General features: G+C 40.8%; 1 protein-coding gene across 1 annotated transcript in view; it reads right to left on the bottom strand.

The window, feature by feature from the left end:
• The window catches only part of FAM83B (family with sequence similarity 83 member B), a 46,766-nt gene that overhangs the window by 13,365 nt on the left and 9,465 nt on the right, over window positions 1–23,936 (bottom strand). The window contains exon 2 of the mRNA XM_083607170.1: window positions 21,166–21,669. Coding sequence (XP_083463296.1) covers window positions 21,166–21,609 — 444 coding nt within the window. The 5' untranslated portion in view covers window positions 21,610–21,669. The remainder of the gene's footprint in view (window positions 1–21,165; window positions 21,670–23,936) is intronic.

Raw genomic sequence — 23,936 nt, 5'->3', positions numbered from 1 at the left:
TTCATAGAGTTCAGCTCTTGTTTGTATAGGATAGTTCCATTTTACTCATATCTTTGTCATACACAAACAACAAACCACTTTATATTCCTCCTGTACCAGGTGTGGGAAGCCTTTGGTCCTCCAGATGTTGCTGAACTATAACATCAAGCATGGCCAATGGCCAGGGATGATGGGAGTTATGGTTCAGCAACATCTGGAAGGTCCAGTGTTCTTCACCCCTGGCCTATACAGTGAGCACACAAAGTACAATGACATTTGGTCCCAGGGAAGCAGCAGATCAGACCCAGGAAAGATGCATCCATTTTTGTCACATTATGGACTCACCAACCGAAGCTTCCATATATGATGGCAATCATTCTCAATGGGAGGTAAGGTCATTTGGTGTCCTATTTTCATCATTTGATGATACTGAGAGTCAGAACATTGGTTTATTGATCCCAGTATTGCCTACCCCAACTGGCAGCAATTGTCTGTGGTCTCAGATAGGCTTCCTGGGAGCCAGTCCTTGGAAATGCCAGGGACTAAACTTGGAAACTTGCACATGTAAAGCTTCTCCTGCCCTTTTCCTCTATGATATTTATTTTGAGAAGGGTCTGATACGAGGTAGAATGGACCTTCCTACAGCTTTAACACCTTTGGTCATGATCAGCTGATTGCAAATAATAAGGCGATGGCAAACCTAGACAGCATCTTAAAAAGCAGAGACATCACCCTGCCAACAAAGGTCTGTATAGTTAAAGCTATGGTTTTCCCAGTAGTGATGTATGGAAGTGAGAGCTGGACCATAAAGAAGGCTGATCGCCGAAGAATTGATGCTTTTGAATTATGGTGCTGGAGGAGACTCTTGAGAGTCCCATGGACTGCAAGAAGATCAAACGCATCCATTCTTAAGGAAATCAGCCCTGAGTGCTCACTGGAAGGACAGATCATGAAGTTGAGGCTCCAATACTTCATGAGAAGAGAAGACTCCACCTCATGAGAACAGAAGACTCCCTGGAAAAGACCCTGATGTTGGGAAAGATGGAGGGCACAAGGAGAAGGGGACGACAGAGGACGAGATGGTTGGACAGGACAGTGTTCTCGAAGCTACCAGCATGAGTTTGACCAAACTGCGGGAGGCAGTGGAAGACAGGAGTGCCTGGCGTGCTCTGGTCCATGGGGTCACGAAGAGTCGGACACGACTAAACGACTAAACAACAACAACAACATGTGTAAGAGGTTGGAATTCTTTGCCTGTGCGTCTGTAACTATGCAGCGTCAATGCAATTGTTCTTGTACTAGTAATAATTCTTGCCTTTACTGTGCTTAGCTGTAGAGCAGCCTTCTTCCCCCTCTTTGACCTTACAGACCTCACGACAATAAGGTGTGATTTGCAATCACCAACTGTAGGTTCTAACCATATTCATTTGCTTCATATTTTCGGGAAACCAGTAGGAAAAAGACTTGTAAACAAAACAAAATAATTTACAGGGGTTGAAATCAGTGTTCACTGCATGACTGACTGTCGGTCATGACTCACAACATCAAGAAACCAATGATCTCTAAGCCCTTGGGACAACACACACATCAGTCAAAATCCTATTATCTTACTCATTCCACTTAGTCAAGCAAAGCTGCTGACCTTGTCTTCTAGCTACCATAATGGAGTAACATTCCACCTAGAGAATCCATAAGATAAAACCTGAAATGTAGGCTGCTATTGGAAAAGCCCCTGGTCTCCAGGCACGTAAATGTGCTTGTAAGCACATTGTGGAATTACTTCTGCAATCATGTAGCACGGTGGACTGATTAGCCAAAATGGGGAAAGAGACAGCGTAAAACCCCAAGGAAATACAGAGCTTGCCATGCAGATTTCCCAATAGCAGCTGCAACATTTAACAGGAAAGACAGTAACCTTTAAACAAGAAAATAATCTTCTGTCAAACGGCAAAAAAGTTCTGGTGTTTCTGCCCTCTAAAAACAGAACATAATTCTGCAGTGTGGTTCTGCCAAATACAATGACAGACCCTCCCCCAAGTGTCCCTATTTTCCAGGGAAAGTCCTGGGTTCACAGAAGCCATCCCAGTTTCTTATTTGATCCCTGAATGTCCTGCTTTTCCTTAGGACGTCCCTATTTTCATTAGAGAAATATTGGTGGGTATGGAGTCATGCAACCCCTGAGCCAAGGAGATATATAACTATACAGTGGTACCTCGGGTTAAGTACTTAATTCGTTCTGGAGGTCCGTTCTTAACCTGAAACTGTTCTTAACCTGAAGCACCACTTTAGCTAATGGGGCCTCCTGCTGCCGCTGCACCGCCGGAGCACGATTTCTGTTCTCATCCTGAAGCAAAGTTCTTAACCCGAGGTACTATTTCTGGGTTAGTGGAGTCTGTAACCTGAAGCGTATGTAACCTGAGGTACCACTGTACAACCTTTAGAAGACATCTGAAGGCAGTGCTGTATAGGAAAGTTTAAAAAAATGTATTTTATATATATATATATATATATGTTGGAAGCCACCCAGAGTAGCTGGGACAACCCAGTCAGATGGGATATAAATAATAAAATTACTACTGCTGCTACTACTACTACTACTACTACTACTACTACTACTACTATGGAATGTTGTTGTTTAGTTGTTTAGTCGTGTCCGACTCTTCGTGACCCCATGGACCAGAGCACGCCAGGCACTTCTGTCTTCCACTGCCTCCCACAGTTTGGTCAGACTCATGTTTGTAGCTTCGAAGACACTCTCCAACCATCTCGTCCTCTGTCGTCCCCTTCTCCTTGTGCCCTCCATCTTTCCCAACATCAGGGTCTTTTCCAGGGAGTCTTCTCTTCTCATGAGGTGGCCAAAGTATTGGAGCCTCAGCTTCACGATCTGTCCTTCCAGTGAGCACTCAGGGCTGATTTCCTTAAGAATGGATAGGTTTGATCTTCTTGCAGTCCATGGGACTCTCAAGAGTCTCCTCCAGCATCATAATTCGAAAGCATCAATTCTTCGACGATCAGCCTTCTTTATGGTCCAGCTCTCACTTCCATACATCACTACTGGGAAAACCATAGCTTTTACTATACAGACCTTTGTACTACTATGGAATAGTACATCCTTATTTTCATCAGAGAAATGTTGGAGGGTATGCAATGCATTCTGCTATATCACTTCCACTGAGTGTTTAAGTCCTGCTTGCCACTTCATTAGGCTTCTATTTAGTTTGGAGGGATAGTTTGAATACAAGGTACAGAGCGGTGGGTCAGGTCACCTGTATTGCTCCCTGGATGTGCCACCACGTCCCCCACAGACTCCTCCTTAAGTGGGGCAGGAGATTGTGATCCTCAGGAGATCCAAAGCCCACCAGTTCTGGATCCCTGGTTGAATGTAAATTATCACTGCTTTCCATTTTGGACTATAAATGTACTATTACTCCAGTAACAGACTGCAAGATAACTGCAGAGAGCTGCTTTAGTTAGATCCTTGGAACACAGCAGAAAACGTGTTTAGTCCCAGTGGGAAAGATACACATGAAGATCAAGATGAAAAGCGGCACCAGGAATGTCAGTCAAGTTACTTAAAACAAAAACCAACCAACCAACCAACCAACCAACCAATAAAGGAATCCTGAACCTCAACACACATTTATTTATGCTGATGGGAACTCAGTTGTTACAGATGGTTTTAAAACTCAACACTTTCTAAAATAGGCATTAGGCTTACTGAAATAGGCATTGCTTGTTACATTGCTACTGTCAGTACTCCCCCGTCCCCTAGAAAAAAAGAACTCACTATGTTCTCTTAGAATGGCAACAGCGCCCACCTGAGAGCTGGAAAAAAAAGCCCTGGCTATTGCCCTGTGCTAGCCGTGATTTTATAAACATTTTGCCAATCCACCCCACCTTCACTGTTGCACCTTTAGAGCTGCAGGCTTCCTATGACTCACTTATTTTACAAGAGATATAAATACAATTCCTGACATCCGTATCAACTTTTGCTTAAAAAGTCCCCCACCCACCCTTACATTTCTACAGTACCGTATGTTGTCACTACTGCTCCCCACCCCCCATGGGTTGCCTCCTCTTCACAAGAAGACTCATGCTTTCAGGGTCTGGGGATGAAGATGGGATCACCCTTAGAAACCAGTTCTCTGTCCTAAGTACAGTGGTACCACAGGTTACATACACTTCAGGTTACATACGCTTCAGGTTACAGACTCCGCTAACTCAGAAATATTACCTCGGGTTAAGAACTTTGCTTCAGGATGAGAACAGAAATCGCGAGGCGGCAGCAGGAGGCCCCATTAGCTAAAGTGGTACTTCAGGTTAAGAACAGTTTCAGGTTAAGAACAGACCTCCGGAACGAATTAAGTTCTTAACCCGAGGTACCACTGTATTCTAAACACAGTTTGGGGCGAGGGATATACTTTTTCATAAGCAAAACAAATACCCTGTGCAATTAAAAACAAACAAACCAGTAATGTTTTGTCATTATTGCTATAGCAGATAAAGTAAATACAAACGGGCTTCTTTGGGAGAAAGGGTGGAATATTGAACGAATATTAAGACAAATAATAAATGTTTAATTTATTGAAGAAAAGGGTAGGAGAAATCCACAAGTCCACATCCTGATTCTCCCCAATTGTAAACAAATCATACCCACCCCAACAGCCTTCTATTGTAAAGCAAGGGAAAAGAAAGTGCTGTAAAGTAAGTGTTCAATCACTTTTAACTAATTAATGGTGTTCTGGGGACTGTACAGATTTAACATGTATGTTTTATTTATATCTATATTTTATTGGAAAAAAATCAGTAGAGAAATCAGGTGGGAAAGGTGAAGAAAAATAAAAAAGAAACAAAAAGAAAAATGTGTTTGAAACTGATACAGTACAAAATATGGGTACTGTATATAAGTAGCATGATTATTCTAGTGGGTATAAAATTATTAACATGTCATTGTGCTTTCTATAAATGAATTCCAAATATCATTATATTTAGCCTGGGGCAGTCATCCTTTTTATACCTACCTCCCACTAATGCATCTTTCTTGATGGTAAAATTTCCTTACCGCCCACCAGTGCTCGATGGAAGGAGGATTCAGTTTGTGCCATAGAATCCCCTACCACCCACCTAGAATCCTGAAACGCCCACTAGTGGACGGTAGGGACCTGGTTGACAACCCCTGATATTTAGCCATACACAATCTACAGTGGTACCTCGGGTTACATACACTTCAGGTTACATACACTTCAGGTTACAGACTCCGCTAAGCCAGAAATATTACCTCGGGTTAAGAACTTTGCTTCAGGATGAGAACAGAAATTGTGCAGCGGTGGCACAGCAGCAGCAAGAGGCCCCACTAGCTAAAGTGGTGCTTCAGGTTAAGAACAGTTTCGGGTTAAGAACGGACCTCCGGAACGAATTAAGTACATAACCAGAAGTACCACTGGACATCTAAAAGCAATCTGTCTGTATGTTGCAAGAGTTGTCATATCTTCTACCCATCGTTCAAAGGGGGCAATGGTGTTATTTTTAAATATCAGTCTTTTGGCAGAAGTAAGGGCACAAATAGACCATTTACATTGACCCTCTGTCAAACCACATATAGTTGCTAAGTGGTGTAGCATAATATTACCATCTGACAATTTAATCCCCCCCCAAAGTACAGTGGTACCTCAGTTGGGGACTTAATCCGTTTCAGGGTGCCGTTCACACCCTGAAAAGTCTGCAACTAGAGTGCCTCTTCTGTGCATGTGCGCAGCGCGATTGAGCGCTTCTATTTGTGTGCAAAGCGCACAGATCACTTCTGTGCATGCGCAGGCAGTGAACCCGGAAGTAAACACTTCTGGTTTTGCTGCGTTCATAATCTGAAAGTCTGTAACAAGAGCGGAACGCAACACGAGGTATTACTGTAGTATTTCTACATCTTAATACATTCCTCCAAAAATCTGTGAGCATTGGACACTGCATAAACTTATGTTTCAAATAAGCATTTTCTGTGTACATAAAGAAAAAAAAGATAGGTATAGTATGGGGGGGACTTATTTATAGAACAGGACAGGACATTCACGGAAAAGAGATCTGAATGCAGCAGCTCAGTATTATTGAAATATGAAAAAGAAAACCTTGGCATTGATGAGTGAACTTTTGCCACTATTCAAAAAGAAATCCAGCATTTTCAAACACTGCAATCTTTCTTTTAAAAAATAAAATAAAATAACTTGAACACAGTATTGTGTATACACTGTTCAGAAAAGTTCCGAAGTTCATAAAAGGCATCAAGTGAAAAATAAAATAAAATTCCTGTCTTACTTTTATTGGGATTTCAAGCCTTCTGGTGTAGGCTTTGCATTGTCTAGAACTGTGCACATCACACAACAGAAAGTTTAAAAAGAAACCCTATGATCACTTATGCTCTATTCAAAACAAACTGTGAAATTTCATTAAATGCCCTAAATGTGTTAGCATCCCTACACATAATGAGTCAGTAGCGGTTGCTTCATGGCTCCACCCTTACTGTGAACGTACTATCTGTAGATCTAGGGCAACCAGGAAGGCCTCACTGAGATCGAGAGCAGTCACAGTGTGGGTTTTTCCTATGAAGTCACCTTCACAGTGCTCTGACCCAGGAAGAAGCCAAGCTGCAAAGGTAAAAACTGGTTGCCAACCCCATCAGTAGGAGCAGATTTAACACATGATTTAGCACATTGCCAATGATACACAATGGCAGTCATCCAGCAACATGGGGTGGGGCAGAGGTACCCCACACATTTTTTTGGGGGGGGAGTGCTACTCCATACTGTAAAACAAGTCCTGCAGAGCTACTACCTACCAGGCTGGGGCACAGATACTTCTCCTCTCCAAGGCGTGGAGTACAGGAGAAAGGAATGCTTCCTAGGGACCCAGACACAGAGCCAAGCACGCTACCACGTTCAACACATCTTGGTATTTAATATGCAAAGAAATGCAAAAGAGGAAATGCAAAGAGGAGCAGTTGAATTGCCTGCCAGTTATCAGGATAAGAGCAGGAAGTGGGCAGGTGGGTTAACTTTCCCTCTCTTGGAACTATTTCATGGGGAAATGTCTGGGTATTGTGATTATTTTATAATTAAGAAGTAAAAGTTGATTGTTCACTGTATTAATACATACTGCCCTTCTGGCAACACACTCAAGGTGGTTCACAATTTTTATGTTGTGAACCACCCTGAGATCTTTGGGTGAAGGGCAGTATATAAATTTAAGAAAGAATAATAATGAATTCATTGGTGCCAGTGAGAGACTTCTTCCAATGTACCATATTTTTTGCTCTATAAGACTCACTTTTTCCCTCCTAAAAAGTAAGGGGAAATGTGTGTGTGTCTTATGGAGTGAATGAAGGCTGTGCAGCTATCCCAGAAGCCAGAACAGCAAGAGGGATCGCTGAGCAGCGGAAGCAGCAGCTCTTGCTGTTCTGGCTTCTGAGATTCAGAATATTTTTTTTCTTGTTTTCCTCCTCCAAAAACTAGGTGCGTCTTATGGTCTGGTGCATCTTATAGAGCGAAAAATACGGTAAATAGGCTCTGCAAGGGAGCAATATTCATAAGGACCACAGCAGCGGCGAAGGGATTAAACTCGCCCCCGTCCCCAAACTGGCTGAAGTCCAAATATACCCACTCCCCAGCAGCTATTCGTATTTTTAAAAATATGTTAATTTTAAATACAAAGAAACATTTAACACTGTATTTAGTTTGGCCCTAATCTAGATCACTGGATACGAATCTGATAGCAGCCAGATTTGCTGCTATGAAGTCTTGCCATGATGGTTTAGCTGCCTTAGCTCATGCAGCTAAACCTGGTCAATTTGCTGCCTATCACGCACAGACCAAGGGGAGAGAACGGAAACCAATGTCACTTATTTGCAACAATAATAATAAGGAAACAAAACATTACTACAAGGTACAAATTTGGATGTGCTTATGCTCACAGCTCCTTTGCAAGGCATAATCTATACAAAATACCCGCCATCTCCAAAATGGAAACCGAGGGCCATTTTTTTCAAGGTGGTGTCATGAATATGCATGGTGGTTACTAAACTAGCAGGTATTCAATACCACCTTCACCCCTGGGTGGCTTTAAGGAAAAGTACAGTGCATTTCTCAAAGTATTTTCAACAAAGACTAGCTACCAAGCTTAAAGAGAAGCTGCCAGAAAGCATTTCCCTCCCTAAATAAATATGTGTCCTCAGAGGGACTATATTGCCAGAGGGGAGAGGAAATTGAGTGGATAGGAGCATACGTGCTTAAAATGAAAAACATTTCTGGAAATAATTCACAAAGGTGACAGAAGCTGGATTAGGAAAACACACACAGATGCTAAATTGCATGGGTTGGAAATGGGCTGTGCTATTTGAAAAACAGCCAGGGCATGTACCGCGTATAAATGGAGTTCAGGGGCTACCAGCCTGGACTTAATTATTGAAATTCAATAACTCATAGCGTTTTATTCCCCACTGAGGATAAATTACTGCTAACATGAAATCTCAGTGTTTGATACTCATAGGTCACAGAGTTGCAGTGTGGAGCTGCTTGGATTGTTATTAGTTTTTAAAAGAAAATGTTCATGGATTCCAAAGTAAGATCAAAGTCTTACATTTGTGGACAGTGTATCTGGAAAACAAACAGACTATAATGATAACAGCATGACAGGTAAGTATGAAATAAGATGTAACTTTTTTTTTAATCAACTTTTTTACTGCCTACTTGTATGTACAGTGGTACCTTGGTTTATGAATGTAATGGTTATATGGGGTTGCTCGTGCGTAAGTTGCCGCCACTCCTGGCTAGGTTGCCTGGTTAAACCTTTTCCTGGCTGGACAGCCCTTCACTTCGTGGCTGTTCAGTCGCTAGCAGAATCCGTCAGTGGGCGTTTCTTGAACTTCTTCCAGCAAAGAAGTTCTTTGACGCCAAGTCTATGCCTACTTTCCCTGCGCAGAAGTCTTCTGCGCAGGGTGGGTGTGGGTAGCAGAGGACCTGTGCTCTCCCCGCTGGTCTCCGGCGAAGAGTCCTGAAGCCCCCTCTCCGATTCCTCCATCCGCCCCCCTTTATCCCTAGTGTTACGCTGATTTCCTTCCCCAGCCGATGATTCCCCTCTCTCCCTGCTGGGCCCTTCTCCGGCATCGCTTGGGAGCCTTGCCTCCACTACTGGCTCCGATGTCAGTTCCCTGACAATGAACTTAGTAAAGGTAAAGGGATGCCTGACCATTAGGTCCAGTCGTGGCCGACTCTGGGGTTGCAGCGCTCATCTTGCTTTATTGGCCGAGGGAGCCAGCTTCCGGGTCATGTGGCCAGCATGACTAAGCCACTTCTGGCAAACCAGAGCAGCGCATGGAAACGCCGTTTACCTTCCCGCCGGAGCGGTACCTATTTATCTACTTGCACGTTGACATGCTTTCGAACTGCTAGGTTGGCAGGAGCAGGGACCGAGAAATGGGAGCTCACCCTGTCGTGGGGATTCGAACCGCCGACTTTCTGATCAGCAAGTCCTAGGCTCTGTGGTTTAACCCACAGCGCCACCCATGTCCCAACAGCGCCACCTGTGTCCCACCTGTGTCCCACAGCGCCACCCGCGTCCCACAGCGCCACCCGCGTCCCATGAACTTAATCCGTTCCTAAAGTCCGTTCTTAAACCAAAACCGTTCTCAAACCGAGGTGCACTTTCCCTAATGAGGCCTCCCGCCGCCAGTGCCCTTCCACCATTCGGATTCCATTCTTAGACTGAGGTAAAGTTCGCAAACCGGGAAACTACTTCCGGTTTTGTGGAGTTCGTAAATCAAATCGTTCTTAAACCGGACTGTTCTTAAACCGAGGTACCACTGTATAGTCAGAGGGTGCCTTGAATACAGGTCTTGTAATCACTGCTTTCCACTTATTGTCATTAAAAAATGAACTGGTGCAATCTTTTTTTAAAAAAGCATATCTAGGAATTTAAAATCATCAACAGCTGAACAAAACAGTGATACCAGGCTTTAGGGGTAATCACAGCAACATGGAGCCATCACTGATCAATAGACTGAAGAACTTAAATATTGTATCCGGGCCCCTGTCAAGCAGCAACAATTAAACTTTTTCCATTTGTTAGTAGCTTAGCTTTGTGTTTCGGCAAGATTTAAGTTACTGGTCCGGTCGTGTGTAAGCTGAACATATGCATATTCTTAAAGCAATGCAAACTGATCCAAAAACTAACAGATGATGACTCCTTGGACAATAAGACTGCATAGATTACCGATTGTTCAAATCTCACAGCATTCTTTCCTTGTGTTATCAGCACAATCACTAAAAAAAAATTCCTGGGAGTACAGACACATCATTCTCTATGGAATGATCCATTGAAATGGGCTCATTTGCATTATAAATGTATGTATGTGTATATATATATTATAAATACACACATATACATATAATTATAAATGTATATATGAAAAGAAAGTAACTTGTATAAATCTCAAAACTTAAAGCAATATAACTATTTAATTTGAAGTTAATTTGTAAACATTTGGAAACACCCCCCCAAATTATATTGGGGGGCGAAAAACCTCGCAATGAAGGAGAGTCCATTACCTCCCAAGCAAATCCATTCCACTGTTTGCGGGGGAGGGGGGACACTTAAAACACTTCACTAATTTATTTTCAAATATGAAATAACTACACTAGATGAAGACATGTGCCATATTGCTGAACTTGTTCAATTATGTTTATTACTGGTGCATAGAGCAAACGCTAAATTAAATCCCAGAATGCACAAGCACATAATTTTCATATAGTGTGTGAAGAATATTTTGAATTCTGACTATAATTTTAGCATACTCAGATGTCTTCAGTACCGAGGAGGCTCATCTAATTGCAATTTTTATTTTATTTTTTAAAGAGCTAAGCACTCCAGTTTAATACAGGCTCACTTGAACCTAACCAAGAATGTAACCACCAGCTCCTATCTATTATCCTTGTCTATGGGGATTGTCTAATCTGTTCCCTATGTGTGACAGATGCATATGTTCAGTCCTGTGGATATACAAAGCACTGTACATGCAGGAGCAAGGCCTTTGGCAGCTCTGCGTGCAGAGTAGCATGGACAAGACGACAAGAGAAGGATACAATGAGGTATTAGCATGGACACCTGCGGATTTTTTTCCAGGGGGGAGGGGTAATACTGCAAACATTCATCACTAGCATCAGAGAACTGGCCTACCATTGCTGGAAGAAGTGATGACTGAGCTGCAGTGAGGTCTGAGTAGACCTGGCCTCTGAGAAACTAGTATTCCAGGTTAGCCCCATCTCCCAGTCCTTTGTTGTTCTTCATTGGGTAGAACTGCTATTCACCTATGAATTGACCTACCTCCTGACACCCTCCAGTCCTTAATTAATTGCCCTGCTGCTAAAATAAACTTAACACCCACACTGCATTTACCCAGCATCCACACACATCCACACACCAAGATAAACAACGCTGGACTGGACTTCATTGTTGACATACACTATTTTAATTTCCCCCTCCACCCAGTTAAATACTCCACAGGGCTGATATAACCTCTCTCAGCCACAACCCTATCCCTTGCAATATGAGATAATAATGATGGACTTTATCCGCATTGGTGCTAGGCAAAGCAATTTTTAAAAAATGTTTACAAACTTGGAGAAATAACTTTGGGGGGGATGTGAAAGAAGATTTGACTTGGAAAGGTCATGAACTCCCACTATTACTGCTACCTTTCAGTTTTGGGAGAGTCACCCACCAGCTCCTTGTTCACCACACCACCAGCAGAATATGGACTCAGCTACAGAGCTGCAAATATAACGTTTTAACTGCGTTTTAAGTGCACTTTACAAATGTGACTCTAGATGGTGATGGTTGGCTTATGGCAAATTCAATATATTTTTAAAACTTTTTTCACAGCAGGTTTAGATTCCACATTTGTGTCTAGATTCCACATTTGTGTTTGTTTGTTGGGGGATGGGGGGAGGTCCTCCAGACCAAATCTTCCTGCAGACTCTTTTCTCTCACACATATGAGGGCATCAGTAAATAAACTAGGCTAAGGTGTGTTCTCACAGTTTTGGGTCTGCATTTAAGTGATATTCAAGAGAGTTGGCAAAGAATCCTGTTGAGATGATGAAAAAGGGAATTTCTCAATCCAGTCTTCCACACCCATCTCCTGCAATACATTTCCTTCTACATACAAAACATTTCCTTTTAATACAGATGCAGAAATTTACAATGCTTAAATTAAAACCGTATATTTAGTATACACTAGACTTCAGAAAGTTGAATGCCTAGGTCTTGGAAATGCAAAAGGAAATAAGTCCCCCCCCCCCAAAAAAAACCCAAGCAGGTTTTGTTTTACTGGCTTGTTATGCTGAAACTTAGATCTGGCTAATTAAATCCAGCTAAATTAAGGCACGCATAAGTAGCTGTGTTTTTGCAAGGGCTTGCATTTCTTTCAAGTCATATCAAACTGACAGTACACAAGTTCTGTCATGACTCCAAAAGCACACATACACATTTATTTTTACAGACAAGTTCAATGCAGGTCCAGCCTATTCGCAATCTTCACTAGCAATCAGTGAGATTCTTAACTGATCAGAGAAAAATTGACCTAGCTTGCTTTTCTCAGCAGCTTGGTGTGTAGAAATAAACAGATGAAAGTTTTCACAGAATGGAGGTACCGGTAAATGCCGATCTCAGTGTCACTGTTTAAAAAGGATAGCTAAAGGCCAGATAAAATGTTAGCAACCCATTAGCAATTTCATCATGCGCGACAGCATTTGAAACAAGAAACAGTATTTTCAGATACTGTTAAGCTGGCTGTCTAATTTAGGCTACAATCCTAAACCCTGGAGTTAAATCCCACTGAACCTAATGGAACTTGCTCTGAAAAAAACATTCATAGGATGAAGCAGACCTTGCCAACTTGGTGACTAGGGCTGGGAGATGTATCAATATATCATCCAAAACTGGTTTGAATTCCATAGGGTGATATCATTTTCATAATTTTTGACCTGGCAATGTATCGTGAATCATGATGTGTGTTAGGACTGGGTGATATATACAAAAATCATGAAGTGGGAAAAACTGGGAAGCCAGCCAATTCCTCTATCCTTATTTCAGACATCGTGGCATATCATTATATCGTGACGTTTAGCTGGCGATATGCCGCGATGTTGAAAAGCAGATATTGCTCAGCCCTACTGGTGACCTTCAGCTGCTTTGGAATACAACTCCCATCAGTCCCAGCCAGCACAGCAGGAGGGCAGGAGATTGATTAAGGCTAGGATCATAAGACAGGTTAGGCTTGGCAGAACTTAGAGCTTTTCCCATCCGAAGAGGGAAAAACAATGGAGAAAGCAGTTGGGTATCTTTAGGATTTGTGGTCTCTATCTCAAGGAGAATCAAAAAGCTGCTTCTAGCAAAGTAGGGTATGTGAGTGGAGATATGAAGACTGGATCTGGTCCTTGAGATAGTTTTTTCCTGAGTGCCCAGAGAACCAGGCCTACTTTTAATCAAGATATGGTGAAATGTTTTCACCCAGTTTTCCACTCCTAAGGAGCAGATGGGATATTTAAGTGCATAAGAGGAACCCTACTGGATCAAGTCAGCATCTAGTCCAGCATCCTTCTTTCCCACAGTGGCCAACCTGATACCTCTTAGAAGTCCACAAGACAGATACAAAAATAATAGCCCTTTCTCAGTGTGGTTCCCCAGCTACTAGTATTCAGAAGCATACTGAATATGAATGTTCCCTATGCTCATAATGGCTGATGCCCACTGATAAGCCTATCCTCCAAGGATAGACCCAATCTCTAATAAGTGGCTAAGGAATATTTAACTATTTAATGTTGCATGTCTCTTTGAAGGCTTGTAGGCAAGATGTACATGTGTGTAGGTATGCTGTGCCCGAATGGAGGAGGTGCATCATTCCTGGCATGCTGTTATTGCTAAATGGTGCCAATTTTCATCACATGTGAGGTGGCCAGTTTGCAAAGCAGAGTTCACTTCCATAGCAGAGCACAGAAGACTGAGAACTTCTGCTGCCCTTGTACCAATCACTGTCTATCACTCAGAGGGAGAGAGAGGGCCAGGGATTCACACTGAAAATTGAAGTTGTCTGGAGGGATCAAGAAAGCTAAACTGATGTGCCTTTGGAAATACTACGTGGTCTGCAAGCCAAATGTGCTGTGACCTTGTAGCAGATATTAATAGAGACCTCAAGAAGAGAGTCTTTAGGGCAGGCACAGAATCATGAGCAATTTTACAACATTTCTTCTCAAACAAATAGAAGAGAAAATCCCAGTTAGAAGACACAGTGACCTTATTCCAGAATCTGAATTACCGGTACTACAGAGGGGAGCAACAGCAAATGTTTGTACACTTTGTCATAATTACTCCAAGAGTGGGGGCAGAATTAAAGTTGCAAAGCAAGTGCATCCAGTATTGCACTCCAGAGATGTGCACATCCAAGGGGCTTGTGAAAATGTGGAGTCAATTTTATAAAGATGACAATACCTGCAATACTACTTCATCTCAGGAGCTAAGTCGAGTCAAGGGCTTATATTGACTTTCATTTTTGTTCTATTGGAACAATTTTCCAGCCACGGTCTCTCATTTATTGGGTATGATTATTATGTCCAGTGGTGCTTTTTAAACATCTTGACATAAAGGGAACACTACTGATCATTAATTACACACATGCTCTCAAAACCTGCTCTACTGTTTTCCTCCTATAATAGAACATATTTATCATTAGTTGGAAGTTGATTAATGCTTTTTTCTGATCTGAAAGCAGATTTTTATTAAGCTTTGTTGTAATAAAAATAAAGAGGGGGGCAGCCTCTGGTTTTCGTATTAAAAAGAAACATTAGTCCTCCTAAAAACCACTGTATCACCCTACTAACTCTCTGTAATAGCACCCATCTATACCAGACTACAAACTTAATAACTTATCATAGAAGGCATACAGAGGAAATATGGGGAAAACTTGCAACAAACCAAAAGAAACCAACAGAACTCTCTCTTGCTTGGAATTGTCATGGACTCACAAAACAATGTTTGATAGGTGAAAATCTATCGGAGACATTCAGGACTTGAGATTCCTACTCTTCAAGCAATAGTTTAAGCACATACCACATTTATTTAGTTGCCATTTTGGTGTTAAGTGTTTTCACTTAGGAGTAAAGAATTCCCCACTCAGAGCTTCCAGTATTTTGTTTAACTTCCATAGCTGCATCAATAGTAACAGCGGCCAAAGCCATCACAAGTTCCTTAAATGATATTGGTCTTAAAAAAAGAGAGATTCATCTTGTAAAAAAAAAAATCAGAACAGTTTTTGTGAGCTTGGAGTCACACTGTTCCTTTATATCAGCAGTTTGTGTTGTTCACAGTATGCCTTCATCATATTCCCCATTAGAATATTAATTACTGAACAAACTGGACATAACAGCCCTGATAATGAACGCTGCCATGCTACTACTCATTGTCCACCCACTGTTTTCAGACTTCTCCTTAGCTCTAATTCGATTATATGGTGGAGAGACGGCTCAGCCCAACACCTCTCTTTTCGCAGTGTGACATGTCTCCATTTTCAAATGGTTAATAGATGCCACAATGCTTTTCAGCAAACATACCCACATTCTGAAGATAGGATCTGAACGATTTGTGCACTTGGTGTGACCACAAGCAGCAGGACAGCAGCTTTTGTGAAATTGCAATAAGATATAGTTTTCATAGTCCTATGAATTCAACCTTTATGAGAAGGAATGGTAACCTGTGTTGACCCTTCCTGATGTTCTGGGACCCCAACTCTCATCAGCCCCAGTCAAAAATATGTTTACAGAATAAGCTAGCATGTTTCAGTAGATGCTCCATGGCTGGGGAATAATCTCCCTAGGTGTGCCTTGAACCCACAGTATATTCACTTCAGCAGGTGAAGACACCTCTTACATTAGGCTTTTAGAGATGGAGATCTGTGATAGGTGAAGTCAGTTTTATGTAAGATGCAACTTACTCTGTTATTACTTGACAATTTTATGTGAATCTTTTTTATGTTTTGCTGTGTTTTATTTTGTTGTACTCTATCCTGTGACTGTTTTTTTTAAAATTGCTTTTTTATTAAAGGTTCTCTGGGGTTACAAAAGTACATACATAGCCACTATTTTCAGATTGTAAAGTCCTTTCTACAGATCAGTTATATTCAGTATGAGACTTTGATGTTTTATACAGTATAAGGTTGGGGGAGAAGAGAGTTGGGGAGACAGCGTGATGTGGGGAGAGAGAAGGGGGTAGTAAACTTTCATTCTTTTACATGGTATATGTGCCAGGTTTTTGTGTCGGCGTCACGTGGGAAAGGTTCCCTTTCTATTGTTTATTAGTTATCATTGGTACTGAGAAGAGGGGCGGCTCCAGAATCCCACCAAACTAAATCTAAAAACAATAGGAGCATAGCATAGGCTACGAAATAAACCCTGCCCAATGGAACTATGTTCTAAACCTCCCTTTAAATCCACCTCAACCAAAAGAAGGGAATTCACCATGAAACTTATCTTTGGATGGTACTTAACACCCTGTGACTGTTGTGAAGGGTGATATAAAAATATCTTTATAAAATAAGTACCGTAGTCATCAGGGATAATGGGAGTTGGAGTCCAGCAACATTTGTAGGGCCAGTTTTACAATATGCCTATGGTGTCCATGTAAGAAGCCAGATATTGCTGCTCTAACCTTCATTAAATTTGCTTTTCTGTCATTAAAAAAATTATTTGGGTGTTGTCCAGTGGCATCCTGGTCAATAGTTGCATCCTTTGATGTTACTTTATTGAAAACATGTTGCAATCCATTTCACTCGTCCAACATCAGGAGGACCCCATTTGTGAATCATTACCACAATGGAGTTCCAACATGGATAGGCAACAAAGAGAATCGCTGATGGCAGCATATTGTCTAATTCTCCTTGAAAATATATTTCAATAAATTCAGTCAAGAACTCTTAGGAATGTATATCTCCTCCACAGTCCCTTAGATCTGTGCTATGATATAACCAATGCACCAAAAAACCCCAAACAAACTTTGTAGTATAAAACTCTCCACAAGTCAGTACAATATTTTAGTAGCTGTCATCTTCATGGCTTTCCAAGCAAAGGGGTGATGAAAATGCCTGCACTGGTATAAATTGATATTTTCCCAGATCAGCGATTAACACTGCTGTTGAAAAGGTTTAAGGCAAGGTTTACTTTGAGGCAGACAGTACTGGCCTTTTCAGAGTGGTCTCTGGTATAACTGTGCTCATTGGTTTTCAATTTATTTGTTATATTGCTTCAAGGCCAGTTTTTCAACTTATTATTTGTTATTGTGTGTCCTTTTCCAAACATGAAAGAACAAAAGTATGTGATTTGTTTCAAGTTAGGAAGTCTAAAATTATAAACTTGCTTTTTTTATACAAAGTACCCTGAGGAGACTGCTTTATATTAATCCCCCCCTTTTTTTCTTGATACATGCCATCTCTTTTTGTCAACCTTTATATGGAGAAAAGAAACCAATTTAAACCAAAGTTTCTCATAGCTTCATCAAAGGACATGGAGGGGTTCAACCCTTTCTTGAATACCTTAGGTTTTATTTATTTTTTATCAAAAATGCTATTTATGCATATGCACAATAGGGACGAGACTTGGAGGAAAACTGGGAAAAGAAAATGCAATGATACACAATGGGGGAATAGAATAAATGAAGAGGGGAGAAGGGGTCTTAAAATAAGCCTTTAGGTTGCAGAAGAGAGAAGAACTAAAAGCCTGTTAAGAGCAGACCTGCTGCTGCTGTGTCAGCTGAAAGAAAACAGAGCAAGATGGTGCTTGCCCTGCTCCTTTAGGTATGCGGGTGAAGACACAAATTCCCCTTAAGGAAACGAGTTCTTTACACAAAATTCAACGGCTTTAGCTTCAGAAAGTTCCAAACATGCCTCTGTGCTGGCACAAAGCCTATGTTTACAGAATGGGTCAAGAAACTGCTATCTGCATTTCAAATATTTTTTTTTTTTAAAAAAACCAGTATTTAAAAGATTTCTAGGGCAGTCTATAGGTCAATGAGCAGCAAGGATGGATTACAAGAACATGATAGGCCAGCATAAAATAACCGCATCTGAAAAAACAAACAAACTTAAAACCAGCAGATTAAAGCCTATATTCCAAAACAGCAGTGACCTAGAAATTACCTCACGCAAAAGCCAATTGTAACAAGTGTAAGTTAAAGGCATTTTTAAAGTACTGTATTGATGGACATCTTAAGGTATAGATTTTGGGGCCATGCAGAAGCTCTAGCAGCTTCGATAAAGCAGGGTCAGCCCAAGACATTTTGGCACCTAAGGTAACCCCCAAAATGGTTCCCCTCTCCCTGCCAGGGAGGAAGGGGTAAGTGAAGCTCTACAACATGAACTAGGGGTATTGAGAAAGAGGATAATTGTGTGATTGTACTCAAGCTGATGTTTATTATTGCTTTTACAAAAAGCTTTCTAAATAATTTTAAATGAAATGCCAATAGCAGCTTCTGAGGGGCAATTTTACTTGAAACCCTGGCAGGGTGAGAGTTAAAATTCCCTCTCCATTATCTTGAGACAACTCAGCCTTCCCTGCAGTAGCTATTTACAAAACACATAGTTGCATAAATGTAATCCTACATGTATCTAATTCAGCCCAAGTTACAGTTTCTTAAATTATTGAATAAAGCTAGAATGTAGAATAGTCATTGGAGGGGGCTGATCTTATTTCAGTTCTCATTTAAGGTGACACATGTGCTCTTCTGAGCTGGATTACAAAAAACAGACTTCACTGTTTTAGTTCGCCTATAACCATTCACTCATTTGAACTTCAAAGGGAAGTTTTCTTTACACACTTTATAAACTGCACTGACACAGAACCCAAAAGAAACTGTAAATCAGAGCAACTGATAATTTCATAGGAAAGTTCTATAATACAAGACTCAAATAAACCTCTTTCTCCACTTTCAAGTCTGAGCGATTAACTCAGTTGGTCAATCCATCCACACAACATTGACAATGGTCTTAAAGACAATGTTTTTCACTTTGTGTTGTAGTGACTGAGGTATACTGTAGTAGCCAAATAACCTTTGTGCTGTCTCATCTGTAGTCACTTGTCAGCTAGTAATGATGTCATTAAATAAATTGTCCTCTTAAATCCTACAGAAGCAGCTTAATAAAACAATGACTCAATCCCGAGTTCCATCTGAGTTCAAAAATGTTGCAAGTGCCATTTATTTCACAGGAAAGATCTAGCCCAGTGGTTCCCAAGGTGGGTGGTAGTACCTTCTCAGAGGCACTGGGATTACTTGGCATTCCACTAAGAGGGAAGGGGGCAGGAGGGGAGTAATGGGGTGTCAATGGCTATCAAACTTTGAAAAGCTGGTATCACTGGATCAAGTGAATCAATGTTGTTGAATTTATTAAGCTAAATGGTTTCAACTGGATTTTGAATAAATGTGGCAATTAATTGCTATTTTAAAAATGGCTGTTGTGTTACCTTAGTGGGTTGGGCAACCTGCTATTCTTAATAATGCTTTTTACAGAGTAGAATATGGGGCACCAGGCATGAATATATGGAACAAAGGTGGTTGTGGCCTGAAAATGTTTGGGAACCATGGTTTGCATCCCAAGGTATCCGGCACAAGTAGAAAATCACTTCCTCACCTCTCCCGAAACAAATAAAAGTTCCCTAGAAGGCACAGGAATGCTATGTAGGCACAAAGCAGCACAGAAGGAATGAATATACCCTTAAATTTTAAATCGCCAGGAGGAAAAAGGGAGGTAGAAACAAAAATGCAAAAAGATGACATATGGTGGGGAGGGGAACACACATAAATTTTGCACACATCTGTCAATACTTTGGGTGCTTATGGTGGGAAGGAGCTATAAATGAGTGCGAGTGAGTTAGTAATACCTTTGAGAGAGACATTACACTTTTAGCTTGTTATATTCTGGTATTTCAAGTTTATGTTGCAAAGCCAAACCTGGGCAGCCATTGCCAATGCATCTGTGTTGCCTGCAAGGTTATCTATTACTAATACTACTGCAGAGGGGAGGCCGATCGCATACAAATAAAAATGATGATGATGATTGATGATCTAAATACACAAACATTCGTCTCTTCCAAAATTAGTTCACACAGAATTTAAACATACCACAATCAAGGAACAAAAATGTAGAGTGATTACAAATATGCATGAGCCGTATTGCTTTCCTGCTTCGTACAACTGGTTGTTCTCATGTTCCAAACTTCTGCAACCCATGCAAAGGAAATCACAATTAAATCCCATTGATTTTGCTACAGAAGTGGTAAACTTCCTTCACTGAAATCCACCAGCATTAAAAATGTGTTTAATAGTTTGAGAAAATAAAGAAACTAGGGCCAAATGCCAAGCTATACTGGAGATCCATTTTTGGAGCTCCGCAACTAATTTTCTCTTTGTAAAGGCACCCATGGGCCCCTCACTTTAGACTGGGGGAACAGTACATGGAACAGTCTGACCATTCCTCTGCTATGTTATCTAGATAGTCTGCAACCACATTCAGCTGCAGTTAGTCACAGCTTACCTATGGAGGGGAAAACTTGTGGGCTTAAACATTTAGATCACACATACACCAATCTATATCAGCAGCTGCTTTTTCAAAAAGGAAATTGTTTTGAAAGTTTTAACACCAGAGTTGGTGATGTCTTGCCCCAGAGTTTATTTTTCTGCTTGCTTCTCTGTTTCTTGGTTTGCTATATATTTACTACTACATTCCTAATTTATTTTATTGATTTCAACTATTTGTATGCTGCTTAATCATTGTCATCTCAAAGCAATGTACAGGAGGTCCAGTACAATAACAATAAAAATGAGTTTCAACTATTAAATCAGAATTAAATTTAAAAGCCTGGCTGCAATTGCAAAAGAAAGAGAGTCTCATTGACCATGCTGCCACAATGGCTACATTCTTATGATTTTTTCACAAGTAGCTCAACATCTGGGTGGAAGCACTTTAAGTAATCTGACAGATAAAAGTGTCTCTTTGCATTGTAATGAACTTCAGTTTCACATTGATATGAATAATGAAATAATGAAATAAAAATGTCACTTATCTATTATAAATTAGATGCTTAAAAAAGAAACTATAAAAGTTTACCTTTCTTGCTTCTTTGACCATCTTCCTAATAGTTTCCTTTATTGTAAAAGGTTGTATTCGAGGGGGATGGAAGAGCAACTCAATATTTGTACCACCATTAATTCCAGGCATTACATAAGGCCAACCCAAATCAAGATTAGGAGCTTCCACATCTGATTCCATCGGCCAATAAGTTCCTGAGGAAGAGGTATCATCAGCAGCATTGTCAGTAGCACAAACTGTGTTTTGAGGGATTTTCTGAACTGTGTTCAGTATATAATTGATTTCATCATCCGCTAGAAACTCTGCACATCTCTCCTTGGAAAGAAATTCTTGGTAAGCCTCTGAACCACTTTCAATTAACACATCAATGGCAAGCCTGTAACATTCCTTGTAGTGCGGTTCAAGGTAGTTGTCTGATCTACAATCATCATGTAAGGATGACAGCAGAGATGAGGTTTCCATTTTCACAGTAATTTAGGAGCAAGGCTTCTTAAATGCCCATTCATGCACTATGGGATGTATCTGAGAACAAAACAGAAACAAACAACAGTCAATAGTGTGTGCAACAATATTTACATTATTTTAAGCACTGTGCAGATATAATATGAAGCCAAGCGAGAGAAAATACCTCCCTTGTTTTATCATCACATTTCTTTTTCTTTTTAAATGTTTTTATTAGCAATTTCAACATACCAAAATATCAAAACATATCATATTCATTATTTCCCCCCTTCCCCGCCCATCAAACCCTCCCCCTGAGACTTCCCTCAGCTCCTCTCTCTGATTTTTCAGCACATATTATTCTCTGCATGTTATAAAATTATACAGATCCTTACAGTATCTATCTACCATGTTATCAACCAATAAATTTGTGTATGTTTATTCAAAAACTGCTAAGGAGTCCAATTCATTTTGTTGTCTTTTTAAATAATTTGTGAAAAGTTCCCATTCTTCCTTAAAGTCACAGTTGTCCTTGTCTCACTGTTTATATGTCAATTTAGCCAGTTCTGCATAGTTCATCAAATTCTCTTGCCACTGTTCTTTTGTCGGGGTTTCCTCATTCTTCCACCCTTCTACTATTAAGACTCTTGCCGCTGTTGTAGCATACATAAATAAGTTCTTTGTTTTGCTTGGCAGGTCTTGTCCTACAATCCCTAACAAAAATGCTTCTGGGTTTTTGTTTTTTTTACAAATGTCATTTTAAATATTTTCTTCTTTGCACAGTGACTGAGAGCATATCATGGACAGACTGACCATTTTAGTCTCTCACTGATGGCTCTTTTAACACATGCACATTGCAACCATCATTGTGGTCTTATTACGAGTTTATCATCATTTGATTATAATGTTCACCAAGGCCACTTCACAGATCTAAGTTGGTTCCATTGCTGTCCTGTCCAGCTTCATCTCCCATCACCCCAAGCACCTGCTTCTTAGAAGACTAGCTTGAAGGCATTCAAACAGTTGGCGAAGGCTGAAGTTGTAGTATATAGCATCCAGTTAATGTCTGGAACTGAGGTGGCACTTGATGCCCCTCTGATGGGCAATGCTTTTTTTTAAAAAAAACAACCCAGTGTCCTTCTAAAAGGCAGGACACAAAATAGACAAGGCATTTTAGAAATGGTTAATAGAGAAAGAGATACTTTATTACAAGGGAACGGGTAGGATGGCTGGGAACAAGGAGAACTATATCACCACCTGCGAGTCTGCAGAATGAGCAATTGCCTTCCAGCTACTGACACACCCAGGTCTCATCAAACTTTCCAGACCTCTGCCAGCCTGGTTTGGGGAGTGGTGTGGTCTGAGATGGCGGTGGCTGTCAATCTTAACCTAGAGACTGATAAGGAAGTATAACTGTACCCTTTTGACCCAGTTGTGGCATTTAATGTGGCTGAAATGTTCATGACAGTGTCATGAGACTTCACAGGTATATTGAGAAGCATTTGGTGCAGAGATTCCAGAAAATGAAGACAGGGAGGTGCTTGTCATTAATCCATGATATTCCCTGTGAAGCCCCTCAGGGTTATTGCTGGTCCCTAAACATTAGATATAGACAGGGCCAGCCAGGACATTTTGCCGTTTGACACCACCAATAAAAGAAGACCAGAGAGCTACAAGTGATATACTCCTCAGTCACCACATCTGCAGCTTGAGGTGACTGACTCATCTTGCCTTATGGGCTGGATTTAAGAGCACCTGAATGTATACTTCTATGTGATATATACATAATTGGCTGTTTTTTTAAACAACAACAACACATATTACTGTTGTTGAATGTCATGAACAGTGAGAAGGTAAACCTTCAATGGTTGCAGCTCTACACACATTTATCTGAGAGCAATTCACTGAACTCAACAGAACTTCTACATACATTTGCACAGAATAGCATTGTAAAAACCCATCCTTGCCTTCTCCTTTTCAAACACTTTCCACCTCTCATACCTCCTGTACACAGTTTATAGAAAAGAGATACAACTCATCCACTGCTCCCTAGAACGTGCCCTTGAGTTTACTACATTCCTCTTTCTTTTCCCATGCTGATCTAATCCATTTTCTGCTTGCCTCCACAACAAACCTACATCTCGTCCATGACTAATTAGCAGAGAAACGCTTAAGAACTGCTTTTCTCCCACACCTTGTATCAGACACTGAATCAGCAAGGTGGTTATAGGTATCCACCCTGATTGCTCTCGAAAGCAGCAACATATATCTGTAGCGATATCAAAACTTGTTCATTAAGTCTTGCATTACAAGCAAAAGCCGCTCAGTATTGCCACAGGAAGAGATAC

The sequence above is a fragment of the Podarcis filfolensis genome, assembly GCF_964270895.1.
Source record: "Podarcis filfolensis genome assembly, chromosome: 3".
NCBI lineage: Eukaryota > Metazoa > Chordata > Lepidosauria > Squamata > Lacertidae > Podarcis > Podarcis filfolensis.
The sequence above is the reverse complement of the archived record's forward strand: the minus strand, read 5'-3'. Positions and strand labels throughout refer to the sequence as shown.